This window comes from Protopterus annectens, chromosome 4.part1, assembly GCF_019279795.1.
Source record: "Protopterus annectens isolate FY-2018-M chromosome 4.part1, PAN1.0, whole genome shotgun sequence".
NCBI classification, from domain to species: Eukaryota; Metazoa; Chordata; order Ceratodontiformes; family Protopteridae; genus Protopterus; species Protopterus annectens.
The window spans coordinates 178,926,462-178,947,380 of record NC_056734.1 but is presented as its reverse complement, the minus strand read 5'-3'; the positions used below and the strand labels follow the sequence as shown (position 1 = coordinate 178,947,380).

The 20,919-nt window shown below is 42.1% G+C and overlaps 1 protein-coding gene across 1 annotated transcript in view; it reads right to left on the bottom strand.

The window, feature by feature from the left end:
• Nucleotides 1-20,919, bottom strand: part of LOC122800805 (arrestin domain-containing protein 3-like) — a 537,540-nt gene that overhangs the window by 72,151 nt on the left and 444,470 nt on the right. Inside the window, exon 4 of the mRNA XM_044070084.1 lies at nucleotides 557-687. Coding sequence (XP_043926019.1) covers nucleotides 559-687 — 129 coding nt within the window. The 3' untranslated portion in view covers nucleotides 557-558. The remainder of the gene's footprint in view (nucleotides 1-556; nucleotides 688-20,919) is intronic.

Below are 20,919 nucleotides of genomic sequence, written 5' to 3'. Positions count from 1 at the left end.
CATGGATAAGATATAAACACATTCAGTGAAGCCCAATTAATATATCACTCTTGACCAAATGGGCTTTGATAAGATAGCCAATAAAGAAATGTACAGATATTGGGAAGATCTGTACTCTGCATATTATATTGTCTGGGATACAAAATGTAAAATGAAATGAGTGAAAGCTTTATGCTGATACTTTGTAGAGCAAGCTAATATTTGTGGGCAGACTGATGTTAGCAAGAAATCAACTAGAGAAATGAAGATTTAAAAATAATTATTTTTCTTCTCGTTGTATATTTATTTGTTTAGTCTTTACTAGGTGACTAAATGCCAAAAGGCAGATCTTGCTTTCATGGATGAACTTGGAATTTTCAGTTCTTGGGTGACATGTTCAAATCAAATGGCTTTGAGAAACAGTATTAGGTCTTCAGTACACACCCCATGCTGAACTCCTACTTTGTCTCGCAGACTATGCTGACAGTAAGAATGTAACACATATTTTTACATTGGCATTGCGTGTCTTTATGAAACAGTATCACATCAAAAATAAGTCTTAAAATCAAAATATTACCTTTATTTGGAGATGGAGCTAATCGGTTGCATCAGGAAGTCAGATGAATAAGCAGATTTTAGAGGAATGCTGCCAATAATCAGTGGCATATCTAATGTCAGCTTAGCTGATGCTGGTATCTTTAATTTTACCTGAAACAATTAAGATGGAAATCTCAGTACTACTACTGTTTTCTGTAACCTGCATCTATAGTCTTAGATTCCCACTCTAAATACCTAAAGAAATTGTTTGCAAAAGTATGACTTTCAAGAGGGTTAAATTTTCTCAGTAATTAAACAACAGTCCATTCACTTGCTGCATGCAAATCACACTGAGTTGGCTGTGTACTCAGCACAAAAAGGGTCTTTTTGCATTATATGATTACTTCATCGTGTTTTTTTTTCTCATTTCTTTCTCCTTTAACATTTTATGTCAAGTTATTCCTTATTAACAAGATAAAATTATTAACAAAATAAAATGGACAGCAAAAGTTTTCTCTGTGCAAGAAAACTAAGCACCTAAATATTTTTCTTTACACTTACATGCACACTGTAAACAAAATTAAGCCTGTAAGAGAATTGTTGTTGCTCTAAGTTGTAAACCACAGATATATGGTTTCTTAAGAATATGTTTTCACAGACAAGAGTATTTTTGGGGACCATTTATGGGACAGTTGAGTGTTATTTAACAAAAGAGAAATATAGTGATAGTAAGCAAGTATGTCTACATACCCGCCTCCACACACACACACACACACACATACACACACACACACACACACACACACACACACACATACACACACACACTCTCTCACACACACACACACACACACACACACACACACACACACACACACACACACACACACACACACACACTGAAATGTATGGTTGAATTCATGAATCTGTACCTTTTTTGTTTTGCTATGAGAATCTGAACATTAAAGACTGAAAAAGGTAACAGCACAAGTTATTTTTGTTCTTTTTTAGATGCTTAACAAAGCTGATTCAATAACTTGTCTAACTAGCCAGTCTTTAACAAACACTTGTGCTTATATATAGCTTTCAACAGAAACAAGTGTTTATGAGTTGCTCTCAGAAGTGAATTATCAAACCATCCTTCATCTGTTACTGCATTTTTCTTTTTTAAATGTAAATATTCATTAATTAAGTAAACTGATTTTCCTTGGACACTTTTTAGGCATAGCTTGAGCCACATGAGCAATAGTAACGAAAATTTCTTAAATGCATTGCATAAAACTTCAAAATACTGAAACCTGTTTCATTTTGCTTTCCTGCATTTCAACAGTTTAGTAATGCCTGCAATTTTTTGATTTAAGACTGCACATATTAATACAAAAATTTCAGTTTGTGCATTAACATCCCTCCATAAATTATAATAGACTAACATATATGTTTTCATTTATATCACAATATATTTTTCACTAAGTGCAGACCACCTGTTTTTCCTGTTTAGACACTACATACACATACAGTATTACAAACGTTTCCCCCGGATTCAACAAGCTCTGCACAGAGTGCCTGAATAGTGCAAGAGCTGCTGCACTCAATACGACCAACGAGCGATCCAGGAACGAGCCTCAGAGACATGCACGAGTGCCTACACTATTTCCGCATGGACACTACTGCTATATGCTAACTACCTCATTTGGTGGTGAAAAACATGCAAATGAGGTGAATTAGCGATCCAGGAAGCAAGCAGGTGTCTGTGCAGGAATAGTGTAACATGCAGAAATGTACTTGGTTACTAACCAAATACATTTTTGCAAATTACAAAACGGAGGTATGACAGCTCGAAAGAAAGCATGTATTCAATGTAATAGGCATGCCAATGGCCAAATATATGGCCATTGTCATGAGAAATAGTTGCAATTTTATAAAAAACACATTTTTTTTGGCTGATCTTGGCCATTTAAGCGTAGGACAGCGGTGCACAAATGGGATCGCCACGAAAATAAGAAAAAAAAGGGGGGAAATAAGCTTTTATACCCAAATCAGCATTTTGCCATAATAGTCAATGGCATGCATAAGACAACAATACCAGGGAATAGTGCTTGCTAAGGGGGAAGTCTCAGTGTGAGTGTGGTAACTATGAATTAGCATTCTGGTTTATGCAAATGAGGGGATTGATACTGAATCACAGATTTTCTCTCAGTGTTAGCTTGTGTCCAAACGTGTAGGTGCAGCAACAAGTCTAAGAGGTGGATGACCCCAGACCTCTCAGCCAATTGGGGGCAAATTTCAACAGAATCAGGGACACATCAAGAAAAAAATCAGGGACAATCAGGGACACTTTTAAAATATTAGTGCTATTAACTTGAAACACTGACAGAATCAGAGCATATGAATTAATACACATTTTCTGAAGTAAAAGAAGTTTATAACTCTTAATTATTGTCATTATTCATTAAGTGTAATCCACCACCTTTCCTCCAAAAGTCACTAGTTTTAGGAGGGATTAAGAGGGACAGAGTTAAAATTTGAGTCAAAATCAGGGACAGTTGAGAGGTATGCCTCATAAGGGGGTGTGTCATGCATGCTGTAAGCTTATTTGAGCTCTGTGGCCTGTGTTTGCCCTTAGCTAAGCACAGCTAAGGAGGGGGGGGGGGTGTCTGAGGCTGTCTAGCAGTGTTTACATTGCCTAAACGAGTATGTGCACTGTGCACCAGGTTTAAAAAAAAAAAAACAGGAAATAGCAGCTCTGTTCACATCTGAGCACTGGGTATGTGCGGCGGGCCTTGGGGCATAAACAGGAAAGCAATGGGAAGAGAAAATAGCAGTAGGAAGGCAATCAAGGAGAACTAGCATAGCTGGCAGGTGAAATGTATCAGAATCAGCCAATTACACAGGTAGCAGCCCAGCACAATACTATAAACTATGCAAACACTTTTCAGCCTGTTTTTTCCAACAAACTCTACACCACCAGTGTACACAGATGGGAAAATTTTACCTGAACAAACTAACAAAATATTAGGGGCTCCTTTCGCTCTCATGCATCAATATGTGCAAGAGGCTGAGGGTGGTGAGGATGTGAATGCTGATGACCATCCCAAAGTGAGGAGGAGGGGAAGAGTGTACTGACCCAGGGTAAGCTACCAGGGACTACATGAGCTGGAGATAGTGGAGCGCTATAGGGTGGATAGTGACATTCTACAGCAATTTTGTTGAGCTGTGCTGGCCACGTCTCACACACAAATCCAACAGAGAGGAACCCAACCCAGTGGATACCAAGGTATATGTAGGCTTAAGAATAGTAGTCACAGGTACCTTCCAAAAGGCAGCTGGGGATATCATGGGGATCTCACAGGCATCAGCATACAGGGTACCCCACCAGTTCCTGGATGCCATGTCAGCACATGCCAGTAAACATATATATTTCCTCAACACCCATGAGGCATTGACCAGCAATATGCATCTCTTCCACCAAATAGCAGAACACCCTGTGGTAGTGGGTGCTATAGACTGCACGCACATACACATCAAAGCACAACACAGTGAGTGGGGTAGGATCTACATAAACCGCAAGGGCTTCCCCTCCATCAACTGCCAGGTCATGTGCGATGCCCAGAGCATTATCTTGAATGTGTGTGCTGGCAGCCTTGGAATCTATTATGACTCCCAAATCTGGCATATGATACAGCTGTACTAGTCATTTGCCATTGGGGACATCCCATATGGCCACCTAGTGGGGGATGCTGGCTACGCATTGCAGCCGTGGCTGATGGCACCCCTCAGAAATGCACGTACACCTAAACAAGAACTCCATAATGGGGCACACACACAAACCAGAATCATAACAGAACATGAGTTTGGGATGCTCAAGTCACAGTTCCGCTGCCTGGACATGTCCGGTGGAGCCTTGCAGTACTCTCCAGCAACATGTGCACAAATGTTTATAGTATGTGCCATCCTACACAATATGATCCAGTGGAAACAGCTGCAGCAGGAACAGCACGAGGCAAGGCTGCACAGCCCCCCCACCATTGCCTAGGCCATCACAGGCACAGAGTGACTCGGAGGAGGGACTACCTGAGCCTGCCCATGTAGGCAGAAAGAGGCATACCCAATATGCCCAGGCCTTGTCAAAGAGGTAATGTATAGCACATACACTGACGAAGTAGGGAACCAGGGAATGACACCTCTCTCTGACTCACACATACAGTAAAAGGGATGCCAAACATGACACTACCTGTGCTTTACCATGTATAGGGAGTGTACTATGTGCATCTGACATAGTCAGCCCTCCAGCACTGTCCTCAATACTGGCCCAGCCACAAGGTAAGTCACTCTTCCTATCAATTACTGAATGGAGTAGTATGTTCTGATGGTTGTATCTATGGTATGGACGTGAGCATGCAAGGGAATTGGGTGGCTGAATAAGATGGCAGCAGATAGTGGACACCTATATGGGTAGCATGAAATCCATAAAAAAATACTAGTCTAAACATACTAAGCAGTACTAGACAAGGTGACAAATCCTACTCAAGTACATGTGGTGGCCCAAATGTCTGTCCATAGGACACACACATGCATGTCAGTGAGGCTCACATATCCACCACCAGCCTCAGCCAGCAGGACAGGTGCAGATGACCATAAAGAAAGGCTGTGCTAAGGGCTCCAATTGATAGCAATGGTGAACAGCCCCACTCCTGGCCTACACAGACAGACTACAACAGGTCTGGCAGTTGTATGTTAATTCTTTAGGGTAAGAAGTCTGAAACTGAAATGTAGGTCAATAAAACCTAAGATATGTACTCTACTGATATGCCTCCAGTCTGCATGGTAGGTCAGAATACAGTATGAAATGGAAGCCAACAGAGTAACCGAAATAATAGTACAATCATAGCAAATGTTTAAAGTCATCAGGTGTGCCCCCCCCCCAACAATCCTATGTAGAAATGCACTAACATGTAAGTATGAGGAGTAATATCAGTGGAGCACAGATTACCTGAGCTGGCCCAATCTACAGGATAGATTGTTGCATGTGTACAATATGCAAGGGTCTGTGTGTTAGGTTGTTGTGTGTTCAATATTGCCTGGAAGTGGTCAGCATGTAGGCATGGAGGGTTGTGTCTCGGTGGCCTTTGGGCAGTACTGTGGTTGACAGGCCATGTTCTGACAACTGCAGTGCCAACTACAATGCTTCTCAGGAATACCCATGTCAGCAGTCATCCATACTTACTGTCCAGATGTCAATATCTGGCACCGTCTGAAAGATGGACATGCCATGAATGTTGGCCCATACACACAGTACACAGGTGTAAGTACCTTAGACAGAGTGCATAAAATGTAACTGTCAACTGCACACAACTTTGGAATTCTACATACAGGTTAGCAGCACATTAGTTGTCTGTGTAGTATGGAATACTGATGTAGACTGGCCAATCACTGGCAGACCACAAAAGGCACAGTTATGAAGTAATGAGAGAATACCCACCGAATGCGGCATGCTGAAGAGGTGTCTTATGCAGGTGTCTTCCTAGCTGTAAGCAGCACCCTGCCTGCATCCAGACCAATGGATTAATATGGACAGGAACCATTGCCATTAACATCTCGTACACTTACCCAGTCACCCCAGGAGAATCCATTGTCTCGGCTCCTGGGAATGTAGGAGTGTCAGAATGCACTGCCCTGCTGCAGATGGCTAGCATCACTGCCAAATGGCCTACAGTCCTCTGTCAAAGGCCTACGCCTCACCTGCAGTGCCAATGTATGGTATCTCATGGGGTCCCAATTAACAACCTAACACAGTCAACAGAACACAAATGGAAGGCCATGTTGACAAATCCCAGTAGCATGCCCCCCATGTCCTACTGCATGAGCTGTGGACCAATCCATAAATAAAGTTGGGATGAAGGGCCATCTATAGGGATACTTCTCAGATATTGCTCACATAATGTTGAGAAGAGAATAGAATAACAGAGTGGGAGGGTGTAGAAGCATGGACGTCATGGAGTGTATGAAGTCTGAAACTCTGATGTGTACCCATACTACCCCTGCCTGCAAACCCAGAAATGGATGGCTACAAACCTGCTCATAAACCATAATGTGAAGGGGAACTGACCAGATATATGAGCCCTGCCTGTGAGTAACCTGCGTAAATCTGTACAGCTGAGAGGTATGGCCACAGCAGGATATAGCCATTCTATTAAGTCGATATATGTACAAGAAGGGGATCCTCAGCCACCATAGTACCAAGGTGCTGGGCCATTTACACAGACCCATCAACAAGTGTCTGCAGCTACCCCTCCAGAATGGCAGGAGTGTGCAAGAATGTGTAGGCTACGGACTACAATACTGGACTCAGCTTCATTCACCTTGTATTTCCCAGGAAATAACTGTGAGCAAATAATTATATCTGTCAGTAGTTGATGACATAATACATCACAGTGTAAAACAGTACATATGTCAGACTATATCTGCTAACACCAACCATATAACACAAGCAGCACAGACAGGAATAGTTACAGTATCCCCCTGTTGCCCATTGTTACTCCATATTGTCAACCTATCTACAGATATCATGCAGAAATATGTTGCTAGCTGTAGGTGTAGAACACCAAACCTTGGACTGGAGTACAACCCTACCTGGAATGGATTCACATACTCAATACAGAAGGTCATACTGGGCATGCTTCTACACTTAAAGAAATGAAGCCCATGCTTGACAACACAGTGGACTATACATATCTGTCATTTGCAGATATCTGTGCACACACACCAAATTGTAAATCATTTATGCTTCACACGCACATTGGATAGGAATACTCACACATGTCCAAGGCCAATACACTATAATATGTCAAACATACACACAGAGATGTGGGGAAGAAAGAGACAGACAGTGAGAGAGAGAATTCCATTTTGAGACCTGTCCCATCCACTACACATCCAATTGACTGATATCACATGATGTGCTAATGTCAATCACTGTAGACATTCCTTTTGGTAGCCCTCAGCCCTATAGTGTCTGTGGTGCTTGTGATAACTGAATAACACAATAGTACAAATCAGTATTCTTGTAGCATTTGTATACTCAGTCCTGTCAAATGTAAAGTTGTGTGTGACTGAGTGTGTGTGTATGTGTATTTCCAGAGGAATAATTTATGTCTCATTTACACACACTGCACTTCCCATTGGCCATGCTAGCACTCCTGCTGATGTCAGTCACCTTGAAATAACCCTTTGGCCAAATTTCATAAGCTCTGTGGCACTTGCGTTAGCTGTGTAATACTGTAGTTTTGCAAACTAGTTAGGAGTTTTAATCCCAGACATGGTAACTGTTAAACTGTGTGGATGTGGAGATGAATGATTTTGAGGCCATTCACACTCACTACCCCCCCCCATTGCGCTACTTTAGCACGCCTGCTGATGTCAGTCACCTTGAAATGACCCTTTGGCCAAATCTCAGCTCTATAAGCTCTGTGGCACTCGCAATAATTGTGTAATAGTATAGTGTAGCAAACTAGTGAGAAAGGTGTTCTAATCCCAGACATGGCAAGTGTGTGTGTGTGTGTGTGTGTGTGTGTGTGTGTGTGTGTGTGTGTGTGTGTGTGGAGATAAGTGATTTTGAGGCCATTCACACTCACTGCACCTCCCATTGCCCTAATTTAGCATGTCTGCTGATGTCAGTCACATTGAAATAATGCTTTGGCCAAGTCTCAGTCCTGTAAGCTATGTGGCACTTATGATAACTGTGTAATACTGTAGTGTAACAACCTAGGTCGATTAGGAGTTCTAATCCTGGTCTTGGCAACTGTGATAATGTGTGTGTTTGCATTAGAAAGTGGATGTGTCTTTGTTAACACCTGATTTTGTGGACATTCACACTTACTACATTTCACTTACCCCTCCTTTAGCACTACTGCTGATGTCACTCACCTTCAAAGATACCTTTGGACAACTCTCTAACATGTAAGGTCTGTGGCACCTGTGATAACTGTGTAATATCATAGTGTAGCAAACTAGTTAGGTAGGAGCTCTAATCCTGGTCTTGGCAACTGTAATGATGTGTGTGTGTCTTTGTTGACATCTGATTTTGTGGACATTTACACTTACTGCCCTTCCCTTACCCCTCCTTTAGCACTGCTGCTGATGTCACTCCCTTACCCCTCCTTTAGCACTGCTACTGAAGTCACTCAGCTTCAAAGATTCCTTTGGACAGCTGTCCAATATGTAAGCTGTGTGGAGCATATGATAAAAGTGTAACACTGTGATGGCAAAACATAGCTAGGTAGGGGTTTGAAACTCAGTACTGGCAAGTGTGTGTTTGTGTGTATACCATCAGCATGGTGTTTGGGTGATTGTTTAATAACAGAATCCATTGTGGTGTGGGTTTTGCTACATTATTATATTGAGGACCTATATGTCCCAATGTCCACATTACAAGGCCAACAGTTGTCAAACACTGTAGAAGTTGTTGTAGACAATCCACAGCCATAAATGTCTACTGCCATGTGCAATGGCTATGTTACAGTATGGATTAGTGAACAATATAGGCAACCATTATAATACCTGTCCACCCACAAATAATACACAAACACACTTGGCTCTTTCTCTCTTCCTTCCTTTCTTTCTTTCTTTCTTGCTTTCTTTCTTTCTCTCTCCCTTTCTTTGTTTCTTTGTTTCTTTCTTTCTCTCTCTCTCTTTCTTTCTATCTCTCTCTCTCTCCCTCTCTGGTAGATGTGGAAAAATGCATATGTTTTCCATAGGCACCAGCTTGACTTTTGTAGGTAATGCTCATGATTAGCTGATGGCCTGTGCACGAATTGGAGTCCCCCACTTACTAATTGCACATGGAACAGCTGCGGTATCATTTCTATAGCCAATTGCATGTAAACACAATCCTATAACTAAGTACTTCATGTGGGTGTTGGCTCTTTTCCTTCACTGTGAGCAGGACGTCATGTAGGTGTCTGATACGCAGCATCACAAAGGGTAGTTGGAAATACCTTTTATAACAAACAATGTGGAGACAGGCCAGCAAACTAGAGGGGGATGTTCCAGACATGGGGACAGAATGTAAGTATTGCTGTTCTACATTTGAAGTAATGTTGGTTTAACAGGGTTTGTGTGGATATGGCTGTTCTGCATGATTTAAAGTCTGACATAACAGTGTTATGTGGTTGAAAAAACTCTCAACTGTAGGGCTATCTGCAGACTGGCCAAAGTTTGGAGTCTTAGATGTGGTGTGTTACTCACACATTTATAAATGCAGTAGCATACTCTGATGATTGCATTCAGTAAATGGTAACATCCATGTGTGTTACTGACTTCATATCCCTCAGAAGAGATATGTCACAACAAACCCTGTTACAATAGCAATGTTTTCATTTTATCACAGCAATATGTCCATATTGGCCCTGTGTTTGTGCCTCTGCCTCCCAAGTCTGTCACCCTTTCCAAATGTCATGCAGTAAGAGGTGGATATATACAGTATATCATTATTTACTGACATCATTCCTGATATCAAGCCAGTGATATATCAGACTGACAGACATGTTATGCACAGGAGGCCTTATATTTGAGGACAAAACCTGGATATTCTGTTGTAGTCTGTACAGTAATTAGGCCTGTATACTTATGGTGATTGTTGACAGAGTGTCAGTATTGTGTAGCAGTGTACTGTGAATATGTTATTTAGCCTGTGTACAGACTGGGCTAGATGTCATTGTTCTTGGTCCTGTTATATCTGACATTGCATGTTACTCCAGTTTATTGTACCCTGTCAGCTTATATGTTTGTAGGGCCAGACTGAGACATGTCCCATACAATGTTCAGGCATCAGACTACACTGTGAATTGGGCCAGTATATCTAGGGTTAGTGTGTGAGTGGCAAATATGATGATGGGTTTTGTTCACACAGTCCATATACTGTACTATTAATTAGGCTTACCATAATGTGACTGTGTAGAGATTGGTTGTGGGTTTGCACTTTCACACTGGTGTCTGTTACTCTGTGCTGTTATATGCCTGTAGTGCCTGCTTTATTTGCAATTGCATGTGTATTCCCCCATAGGAAAATTGGGTCAGTGTTGTGGCAGTCTGCCTGCAGTTTAGACAGTGCTTGTTACCTGCCAAACAGCCCAGTGTATTTACCCTAGTGTGATGTTATGTCCAGATATTTGTCAGTCAGATGTACTGTTGTTTGGCCACCATATGTGTTGTGTATTTCTGACAAAGCAGTGGGATGCCCTGAAGATGTATGTCACTAACTAGTGGGAAGTATGTAGGCTTGGAACCTCAGCTCCTCCAGTTAATATGTGTTAGAACAGACAGGAGGGTATGAATGCATCAACTGTATGAGCTTATCTGTGCCATTATTTGTGATATATCCCCATTTTAATGGTTTTAAATATCCCCTTTGTCAGGCTTGGTCCACATTTCTTGCACTAAGGAGTACTGTGTATACCTCTCGACTGACCAGATTGTTTCAGACTGTCTACGTTTATTTCTCATATTTCTGCCGTATTCCAAAAGATCATTACTGTGATCTGTGTGGTACTTCACTATGATGATTTTATGATGTCTGTCAGTAATTGATGGCATACGTGTCAGTTACAGAAGAGCCTTCTTTTGCAACATGTATGTTGACACAATCCCTGTTACTGTAGCAACATTTTACATTTATAACTGCAATACTAACATTATTCTCCCTTGCACTAAGAGGTTGAGAGTTATGGTGATGAGGTATGACTACTCCACTACATGTTATGGGCATATGCTATATATGATATGCATATATATATATATATATATATATATATATATATATATATATATATATATATATATATATATATATATATATATACATACATGTGTGTGTGTGTGTGTGTATATATATATGTATATATATATATATATATATATATATATATATATATATATATATATATATATATATATATATATATATACATACATATATATATGTATATGTATATATATAATATATATATATATATGCGTATAGATCTATATATATATATATATATATATATGTATGTGTGAGTGCATGTACATGTTGAGTGTTGTATATACCTTCTCAGATGTATCCCACCATATTCATCTGATATGTGTATATTTAGATATAAAAACATGACTGATTCAACACTATTTTCACTAACAAGTAATAAACAATTGTAGCAGTCAAAGCAGTTGTTCACTACTATTCAGTATGTGTACTGAATGATATATTTAAAAAAGCAACAAACACTCTTAAAGCTCAGATGGCTTAGTGGATCAATGCTATGATTATAGTCTAGCTGGTCTTGGGTTCAAGATCTGCAAAGTCTGTTTATTTTGTTGCTAGGCAGAACAAGGACTGTTGGATACAGACTGGTTAAGGCAGTTTTGAGCCACGTTAAGTATGTTTGCACAATTATAAGTGGTGCTATCATATGGTTAAACAAATACGGGCTTACACCATGTAGGCTTTGCTTACCAGTGTGCAAATCTGCTTAGCATTTACATGTAAGCAATGCTTACACCTGCTAAGCATAGCTCAGCCCTGGCAACCAGAGATCACACTCCGGTCTGATAAAATAGCAGGGTAATGACATCTTTAGTAAGTGTATTTAATTCCATGTACATAACATGTTTCTATGTGCTATCATTACAGTAGCAAGGGGTGGGAGTATACTGTATGGGACAAATGAGTATACATGAGTAGTACCACAATCTTTTCTCTTTGTATGTGTTTCATACTTGGGTAGAATCCCAGGTTATATGCAGTCACACTTGCATGTATTGTATCATTGCATTACTACTTTTAACAGTACTTTTCCAAGTAAGAGTAGATTGCAGATTGTAGTACTGTAACCATATACCCCTGCATGCAAAGATGGACTCTGAGTACTGACTATTGTGTTCTTGGTGTTTGAGCTGTATGTTTTTAAGTATCTCCTATTGGATATTGATCTGATATGTTGATGTTAACTGTAGACTACTATGTTTTTAGGACATATCATTGAGGACTGCTGTCATGTAGTAATGGCATACCTATCAGTTTCAGACATCTATCTGTCAAAACATTCATCCTAATGCATAACCTGTTGGCTAGCTACTGTCCTCTGTACAGATGTGCAGATGTCAGGTATTCATCTTGGCTGCTTACAGGCAATCTCTGATTGACTGATACTGACATGTCTGCCCAGCTGTGCTATGAATACCACAGCTAGAAAACCCCATTCTATATGCAACACATGCTATGGATATCTCAACCAGACTACCAAAATCAACAGAACATTTGGGTACAGGTCCCTAACCCAGACACTGGCCATGTTATGCAATATATGTTGCATACATGTCAATTGGCACCTCACTGATCCTCTTCAAGAGAAAACCAGATGAGTGGATGTTGAATTTAACTGTCACCCTGGGGATCACTCAAGTGGCATCAGTTGATAGATGGCCTGCTGACAAATGTCAGGTGGCATGATAGCGGTGTACTCACATGCCCTACTCTTCTCATCTCTCCATGGACATTAGCCAGCTACACACCTAGGAACACCTGCACCTATGGACCTCAGTACTGATACATGTGTCTGTGTATTACTGAGTATAAAAGTGTCTGTGTGTTTGTAAACTTGTAGTTGAAAATACTCTGAGGACCTTCTCATCCACTACATCCTCATTGGTATACTTAGAAAGGGCTGCTGCTGTAATTCATATTAAATGTACCTTATGACACTCTTCACTGCCTGGAGCTTGCAGTGTCAGCATAACACTGTTCTACAAATGGGTAGATAGACATGGCTTACCCTCTGAGTCTTGGAAAATGTGTGTGTGTGTGTGTGTGTGTGTGTGTGTGTGTGTGTGTGTGTGTGTGTGTGTGTGTGTGTGTGTGTGTGTGCGTGTGTGTGTGTGTGTATGTATTTGTAGGAGACAGCATTCGGAGGTCACATTCTCCAAATACACTAAACCTTGCCATACATTATAAGGGATGGTGATGTTGCTGACATTAGGAGAGCCATGACAAAACCCTCATCCTACTATCCCTGTGGCATGTGCAATAAATGCATATCCCTGCATTAGCAATAATTAGATAAGAGTTTATATTTCAGTCCTGGCCAATGTGTGATTGTGGCTGTCAGAGCATTATCATGGGTTTCAGTGAGTACAGTATCCAATGTGGGGTGGGGGTGCTGGGTATACTGTCTTTACACCATGGTACTCCCAGTACATGTCCCAAGGTCCACTGTATGAGGACTGCTCTTACCATCAACCATACAGGTAACTGATGACACTATCCAGCCCAATGATGCATGTGCTGTGTGCAAAAAACTCTGTAACAGTATGGACTCACTGACAAGGTAGTCAACACTGCTAAACCCAGGTCTGTCAAATGTGTCAATGACTGTATGTGTTTGTCATTGTGTTTATGACAGTATGTTATAGGTTCATAGGTTCATAGGTTCATACTAGGCTATCTGCCCTGGGACAATTATAAGCCTAGCCCGATTCTGTATGGCTTATGCCACCCCTTGATTTAAGTATACTGTGCCCCTTTTTAAGGTTTAGTTTACTGTGCCTCTGTCTAATAGTGACACGGGAGTAATCCCTGGGACAAACCTACGATCCCCCATCCACCTATCGAGATTCTTCTTGAAGAGATTCAGTGAGGTGCTCTGTATTACAATAGTAATGTAAATGAACAATACTATGTGTTGTCCATTAACACCCAGTACATCCCCCATTACCATACTGTACAAAGCCTGTACAAGGCCTGGTGATGTTGTTCGCTTAACAGAAAGCTCGGGACACACCTCACCCTACAAGCTGTGTGGTGTGTGCAATTAAGGCCAAATGCATTAGAAGCAATAAGTACCTAGGTAGGGTTTCTACTCTCAGTGTTGCCAAGTAAGTGTGTGTGCATGTGAAGGGATCTACTTCAGTTAGCAGAAAATATATTTTCCAGGAGATCATTTGTCAGAGATCTAACTGGAAAAAGGCAACATTTCAAAGCAATCATCTTGTGGAAATTCATCCCATCAAAACTATCAGTGGATGTGTAAATGCCCTCTTCCCTACTGTACAGCTGTACAGTGATACTGGAGTTGGTATATATAGTTGGGTGTGGTTGTTGTGGGCACAGCCACTGACTTTGGTGTTACTGTTGTGCATATCCCCCACTTAGTGTGCTGTTATAATGTACAGTTTATGTTAAGAGGTTAAGTAGTTGTTAATCACATTATGTGTAGTTCTGCACCATCCCACACCCTCCAAAGTGGAAGGCTGTGCCCTCCACACCAGCACACCTATGTTTACCAACTCCAGGACTGCACTACATTGGGGAAGAGGACATATACCCTGCCAGTACCATTTTCAATTACATTAAACTGACGGACTAATTATTTATTGATGTGATGTTTTGGAAATTTGGATTTGGTGGAATTACATAGGCCAAAATGAGTTATCTGCAAAATGAAGTACATCCATGTGAACAGTATTCTCTGTGTATTGCATCAACACAAAAGCCTCTGAGTTTGTGTTATTTACAAATATTTGGTGTGTGCCACCCAGTACACTTACCATTGTCCACTCTAGAAGAGCTGCTTACATCAGCCACCATGTGCTCACCTGTATACACCCCTCAGACCTATCAGCCATGTGGCACATGCAGCAACTGTTGTACAGACCTGTTACTTGTGTTCAGCTGTAGCCGGGATATGACACAGTCAATGTGTCACCACAGGGCCACACCCCTTGTAGGAAAGCACAGCAGACGAACATCCTCCTGACACATAGACACCTAGAACACAAACAGAATACATTATGGAGACCACAATCAGTCAGTGTTAATGACAGCTATAATGCATCATGGCTGGACAGCTACACACCCTGACGTGTAAGCATTAAGCATTCCAGATGACAACACGTTAAACAGCATTACATTGCTAAACTTTAGTACATTCACCCTGTGCATCAGAACCATATTAGCATGTCTCTGCATTGATGGTATGGATGACAGGGAAGTGGCACAGGTATCATCATATGCACAGGGTGTAGTGTGGGTTTGCCAGAGGCCTATGCTCAGCCGTTTGGTTGACAACATGTGTGTGGGTTAGGAGGTCCTTTATTAATTAGCCTGTGCAGATGTGGTGTGTGTAGGTATGGAGGTCCCCTAGCTGTGTTGGTGATGTGGCTGCCCTATACAGTTGTATGTTGGACAGCTGTGGACCATACATGGCAGGGTGTACAGTTCACCATGTCCAGCCATGGACATGGGAACTGCACCTGCCAGGGGTTGCATGGGTGCTACCAGGCAGAAGCCCAGATATGGTACTCTCCCCTGATCATGACAATTGTCCACATCCCTGTTGGAACTGGCCAGGACCTTGTGTATGTGACCTGCTGTGTTGTGGTGTGGACAGCACCCCCCTGCAGTGCTGGTGCTGGTGCTGGTACTGCCACTACAGGAGCAGCCGTGAGATGTTGCATGTTGACTTAGACATCCACCTGTTAGTGTTGCTGACCTACGCCCATGTGGCCAACGCCCTACTCCCACCACTTGCTCTACCACAGACACCACACGGTCGAGGATTCCCACCATCCCAGCCATCCATCTACCATGACCTCTGCAAAATAATGGTGGGCATCTGCAAGATCATGGATATAGTCACGTACAGCAGGAAGATTAGCCCTCTGCAGCCTCAGACTATATCTGGTGTAATGTTCCATATGTGCCTGTGCCTCCATGATGGCCCGAAACATGTGTCTGGGGACACCTGCTGTGGCACTTCTGCCAGGGGCATGATGGCCAGCAGGCTTCCTATGAGCACCCCTGTACATCTGCCTGTGTGGGACCTCACCGGTCATCCGGCTATGGCTGCTGTGTACAAACACACTTGCCATAGTCACCACACTTTCCTGTCCCATGCCAACACCCATCAACTCTCCCTCATCTATGGCCACTGGTGATGGGGTATGTATGGGCATTGTGTCTGTGTGAGGGATGGGTGGATAAAAGTGGGATGTCAACCAATGGCACAGATTCAGACCCTGACAACCCTGCCTGTGCCTCACTATGCCTATCGTCATTGTCAGAGTCTGTATGGACACTAACATCAGTTTGCCTGCAAGAGGGACCCTGACCCACCTTGCCACCTGTGAGAGGCAGACAAGAAATGTAGATTAAGACCTTTATATTATTGTTTACTTTTACACACACACACACACACACACACACACACACACACACACACACACACACACACACACACACACACACACACACTTACAGGTGAGATGGCACAAAGATTTCACACAGACCTCTCATTACCCAACAGTCAACATGCATAACATATGGCACTCAACAGCATGCACTGCAGCCATACTCAATCCTTGTTGCCAACATTATACATTTCTGTGATGCATGAGTTGTGTTAGTAGGTGATGCCCCTTCCCCTGGAACACACTGCACCCATGTACACAGTATTGCTGTGCACCTGTCCAACACAATGGCATGTACTGTGCACTAAACATCACAAGTGTACACACCGTTGCTGAATGTGTATATGTGTGGCAGTTATGTTTGCTCTGTTGCTCACAGCCCCTATGTGTTTGTCTGACACATACTTGGGATGATTTGAGGACTGATGTCAATAATTAATGCCTGACCTTTGATTTGCAGATCTCCTCATCAGCAGTGCATGTATGTGCAATAAAATCTGGTTACACTGACAACCTTCAAAGCTTATCGTGGATATGAGGAGTGTACACACCCTTGTCGACATTCCAGCCTCTTCTATGATATGCAATGAGGCTACAATACTGCATTTGTTAAAATTACACACACCTGATATGTGACATATGACCTGTGCAGTCCAATGCAGTATCAAACAAATGTGATAGTTGTTCAGATGCTGAATGAGATGCATACAATATGTGGGTTGCATAAGTGTGCACACCATTAACATGATGGTTTGTTTCAGCACCTGTTAAGTGAACCACAGCAGTCATTATTCCTGGAAAGGGTATACTAGCATGGCCCATCTTCACTTGCCATTATTTGGTCACTCTGCCCTACAAAGGTCCCCTAACTCTGCCAGATTGCAAGGTCAGCTCATGTGCACAGTCCTTGGAGGTCACACAGTGGCTTCACTATTGCTGTAGAGTCTGTGTTATGTCTGGCACAATTCATAACCTTGACTGTGTTCAGATACAGCCATTCATAGCGAGCTTTGGATGTATGCTTCTGTTCACTATTTTGTTTCAACGTGGCACCCCTCCACATCCTCAGCCTTATTGTAGATGCTTGACAACTATGGGCCACAAATGAATGTTATTTTGCAGTGTTCCAAATTCCAAACACCATGTCTACTGGCCAAGTTCCAGCTAATGAACAGCAACCCTAAAGGTGTACACTGGCACCAGCAAGCTAATAATTGGGGATGGTGGCCCTGAGGTGGAGTGAGGTGTTGCTTGTGTATCCCATGTATCTTTATAAATACTGTCTGTAGGTTTGAGCCTTGGTTTCATGACACCATTACACATTGCAACACATGCCTTTGGGAGACTTGATGTTAAGCTTATGCTACCTGTACGGAGCCCTGGATGATGTTTCATGTGGGACATCTATTCCGTCTGAGTACCCTAACCCAGAGGCCACACTTATGCAGAATCCAGGCAATTGTTGACACAGGTACTGCACAGGCAGTACTTGCTAGACATTTCTGCAAGTCCCTCAGTGTTGCTGCATGTTTCTGGACAGCCTCCATGACCAGTTTGCAACATGTTTTGTCATCTGTTTTGGATGGGCATCTGTTTGTTTTCTACATCAATGTTGTCCCATAGTTCATACACACATAGATGACTGCACTGTTTACCATGGTATATGCAATGGTGACATAAGGCTACTTTTCCCACTCCTGAGTGCTACCTTTAGGATATGGGATCCATTTCATGGTTTGTAAGATGTGTAAAAGCAACGGCTGCCTCTTTTGCAGGTGAGTGGCAAATGTCTTGGACATACTTCTTGGACAGCAGAGCATCACTTGGTGTGACATTGAGGCCCTGTACTTGATGTCAGGTGTGTACTCAAGAAGAGTGAATGCTGTCAGTATATCACAAGTTGCTTCCACAATATGTTATTTGGAGTGTATGCACACATATGCCTTCCAGTGTTTTTTAAGGTTTGATTCCCCTTATTTGTTGTCCTAACATAGGATTCCATATTACACAGTCATTGCTCATGTTAGGATCACATTAAAGGTTGTAAAAGGTGTGGAATGTGTTATTGTGGTCTGCCATTGTTTATATCAGGAACATTTGCCATTGTAATAGTGGTGTATACACTGTTGTATCCACTGTATAAGGGTAATGTTTCAGACATGTCCCTACTGTAGGCCATTTGACCCACCATTAAGTTCATCCCTGTCCACACATCTTTCTCTGACAGGTTGTTAGGTATACTGCAGGAATCTTTTGTACCCTACAGATATGCCACCATGGTGACCACTGTGATGCAGTGCAGTTAACACTAACAAAAATGAACATGTACAGCATGCATTATGGGTAGGTGTGTTAAATGTGTGCATGGCAAATAGATGGCCATATTTGCAAACCTAAACAAAGCAACTCCATACTCACCAGCTACAGGCTGCTGCCCCAGTTGTATATCAGAGGGATATAAATAGTTGTGTGAGAGAAGTAATGTCAGTAGCCACACCTGTGGCATTGGTACAGGGTGGAAACAGCATTTCAGCACATTGACAGTACAAACCCAAAGTACTAATGCACATCTGTTTATTACTACACTGATCTCATCTGACATATGCATGTAGATACTTTACAGATCATTATCATCATCTTTCGGCTTTTCTCGTTAGGGGTCGCCACAGCGGATCATCTCTTTCCATTTCTTCCTATCCTCTGCATCTTGCTCTGTCACACCAACTGCCTGCATGTCCTCACTCACCACGTCCATAAACCTTATCTTAGGCCTTTCTCTTTTCCTCTTACCTGGCAGTTCCCTCTTTAGCATCTTTTTCCCAATATACCCATCATCCCTCCTCAGCACATATCCAAACCAATGCAATCTCGTCTCTCTTGCTTTGTCTCCAAACTGTCCAACATGAGCTGACCCTCTAATATACTGATTCCTAATCCTATCCATCCTAGTCACACCGATTGCAAATCTTAACATCTTTAACTCTGCCACATCCAGTTCTGACTCCTGCCTTTTTGTAAATGCCACTGTCTCCAACCCATATAACATAGCTGGTCTCACTACCCTCTTGTAGACCTTCCCTTTCACTCTTACTGGTATCCGTCTGTCACAAATCACTCCTGACACTCTTCTCCACCCATTCCACCCTGCCGGTACTCTTTTCTTCACCTCTCTTCCACATTCACCATTACTCTGAACTGTTGATCCCAAGTACTTAAACTCATCCACCTTTACCAACTCTACTCCCTGCATCCTCACCATTCCTGTACCCTCCCTCTCATTTACACACATATATTCTGTCTTAGCCCTGCTGACCTTCATTCCTCTGCTCTCTAGAGCATATCTCCAATTCTCCAGAGTCTCCTCAACCTGATTCCTACTCTCACTACAGATCACAATGTCATCTGCAAACATCATAGTCCATGGGGCCTCCTGTCTGATCTCATCTGTCAACCTGTCCATCATCACTGCAAATAAGAAAGGACTCAAAGCTGATCCTTGATGTAACCCCACCTCCACCTTAAACGGATCTGTCACTCCCACTGCAGTCCTCAGCACTGTCACACTACCCTTGTACATATCCTGTACCACTCTTATATACTTCTCTGCCACTCGCGACTTCCTCATACAATACCACAACTCTTCTCTAGGCACCCTGTCATATGCTTTCTCCAAGTCTACAAAGACACAATGCAACTCCTTCTGACCTTCTCTGTATTTCTCCAATAACACTCTCAGAGCAAACATTGCATCTGTAGTGCTCTTTCCTGGCATGAAACCATACTGCTGATCATTAATCATCACCTCCCTTCTTAACCTAGCTTCTACTACTCTTTCCCATAACTTCAAGCTGTGACTGATCAATTTTATCCCTCTGTAGTTACTGCAGCTCTGCACATCACCCTTATTCTTAAAGATAGGTACCAAAACACTTTTTCTCCACTCCTCAGGCATCCTCTGACTTTCAAAAATTTCATTAAACAATCTAGTTAAAAGGTCCACTGCCATTTCTCCTAAGCACTTCAATGCTTCCATTGGTATGTCATCTGGGCCAACAGCCTTTCCATTCTTCATCCTCTTCATAGCTGTCTTTACTTCCTCCTTGCTAATCTGTTTCACTTCCTGATCCACTATCCCCACATCATCCAACCTTCTCTCTCTCTCTCATTCTCTTCATTCATCAGCCT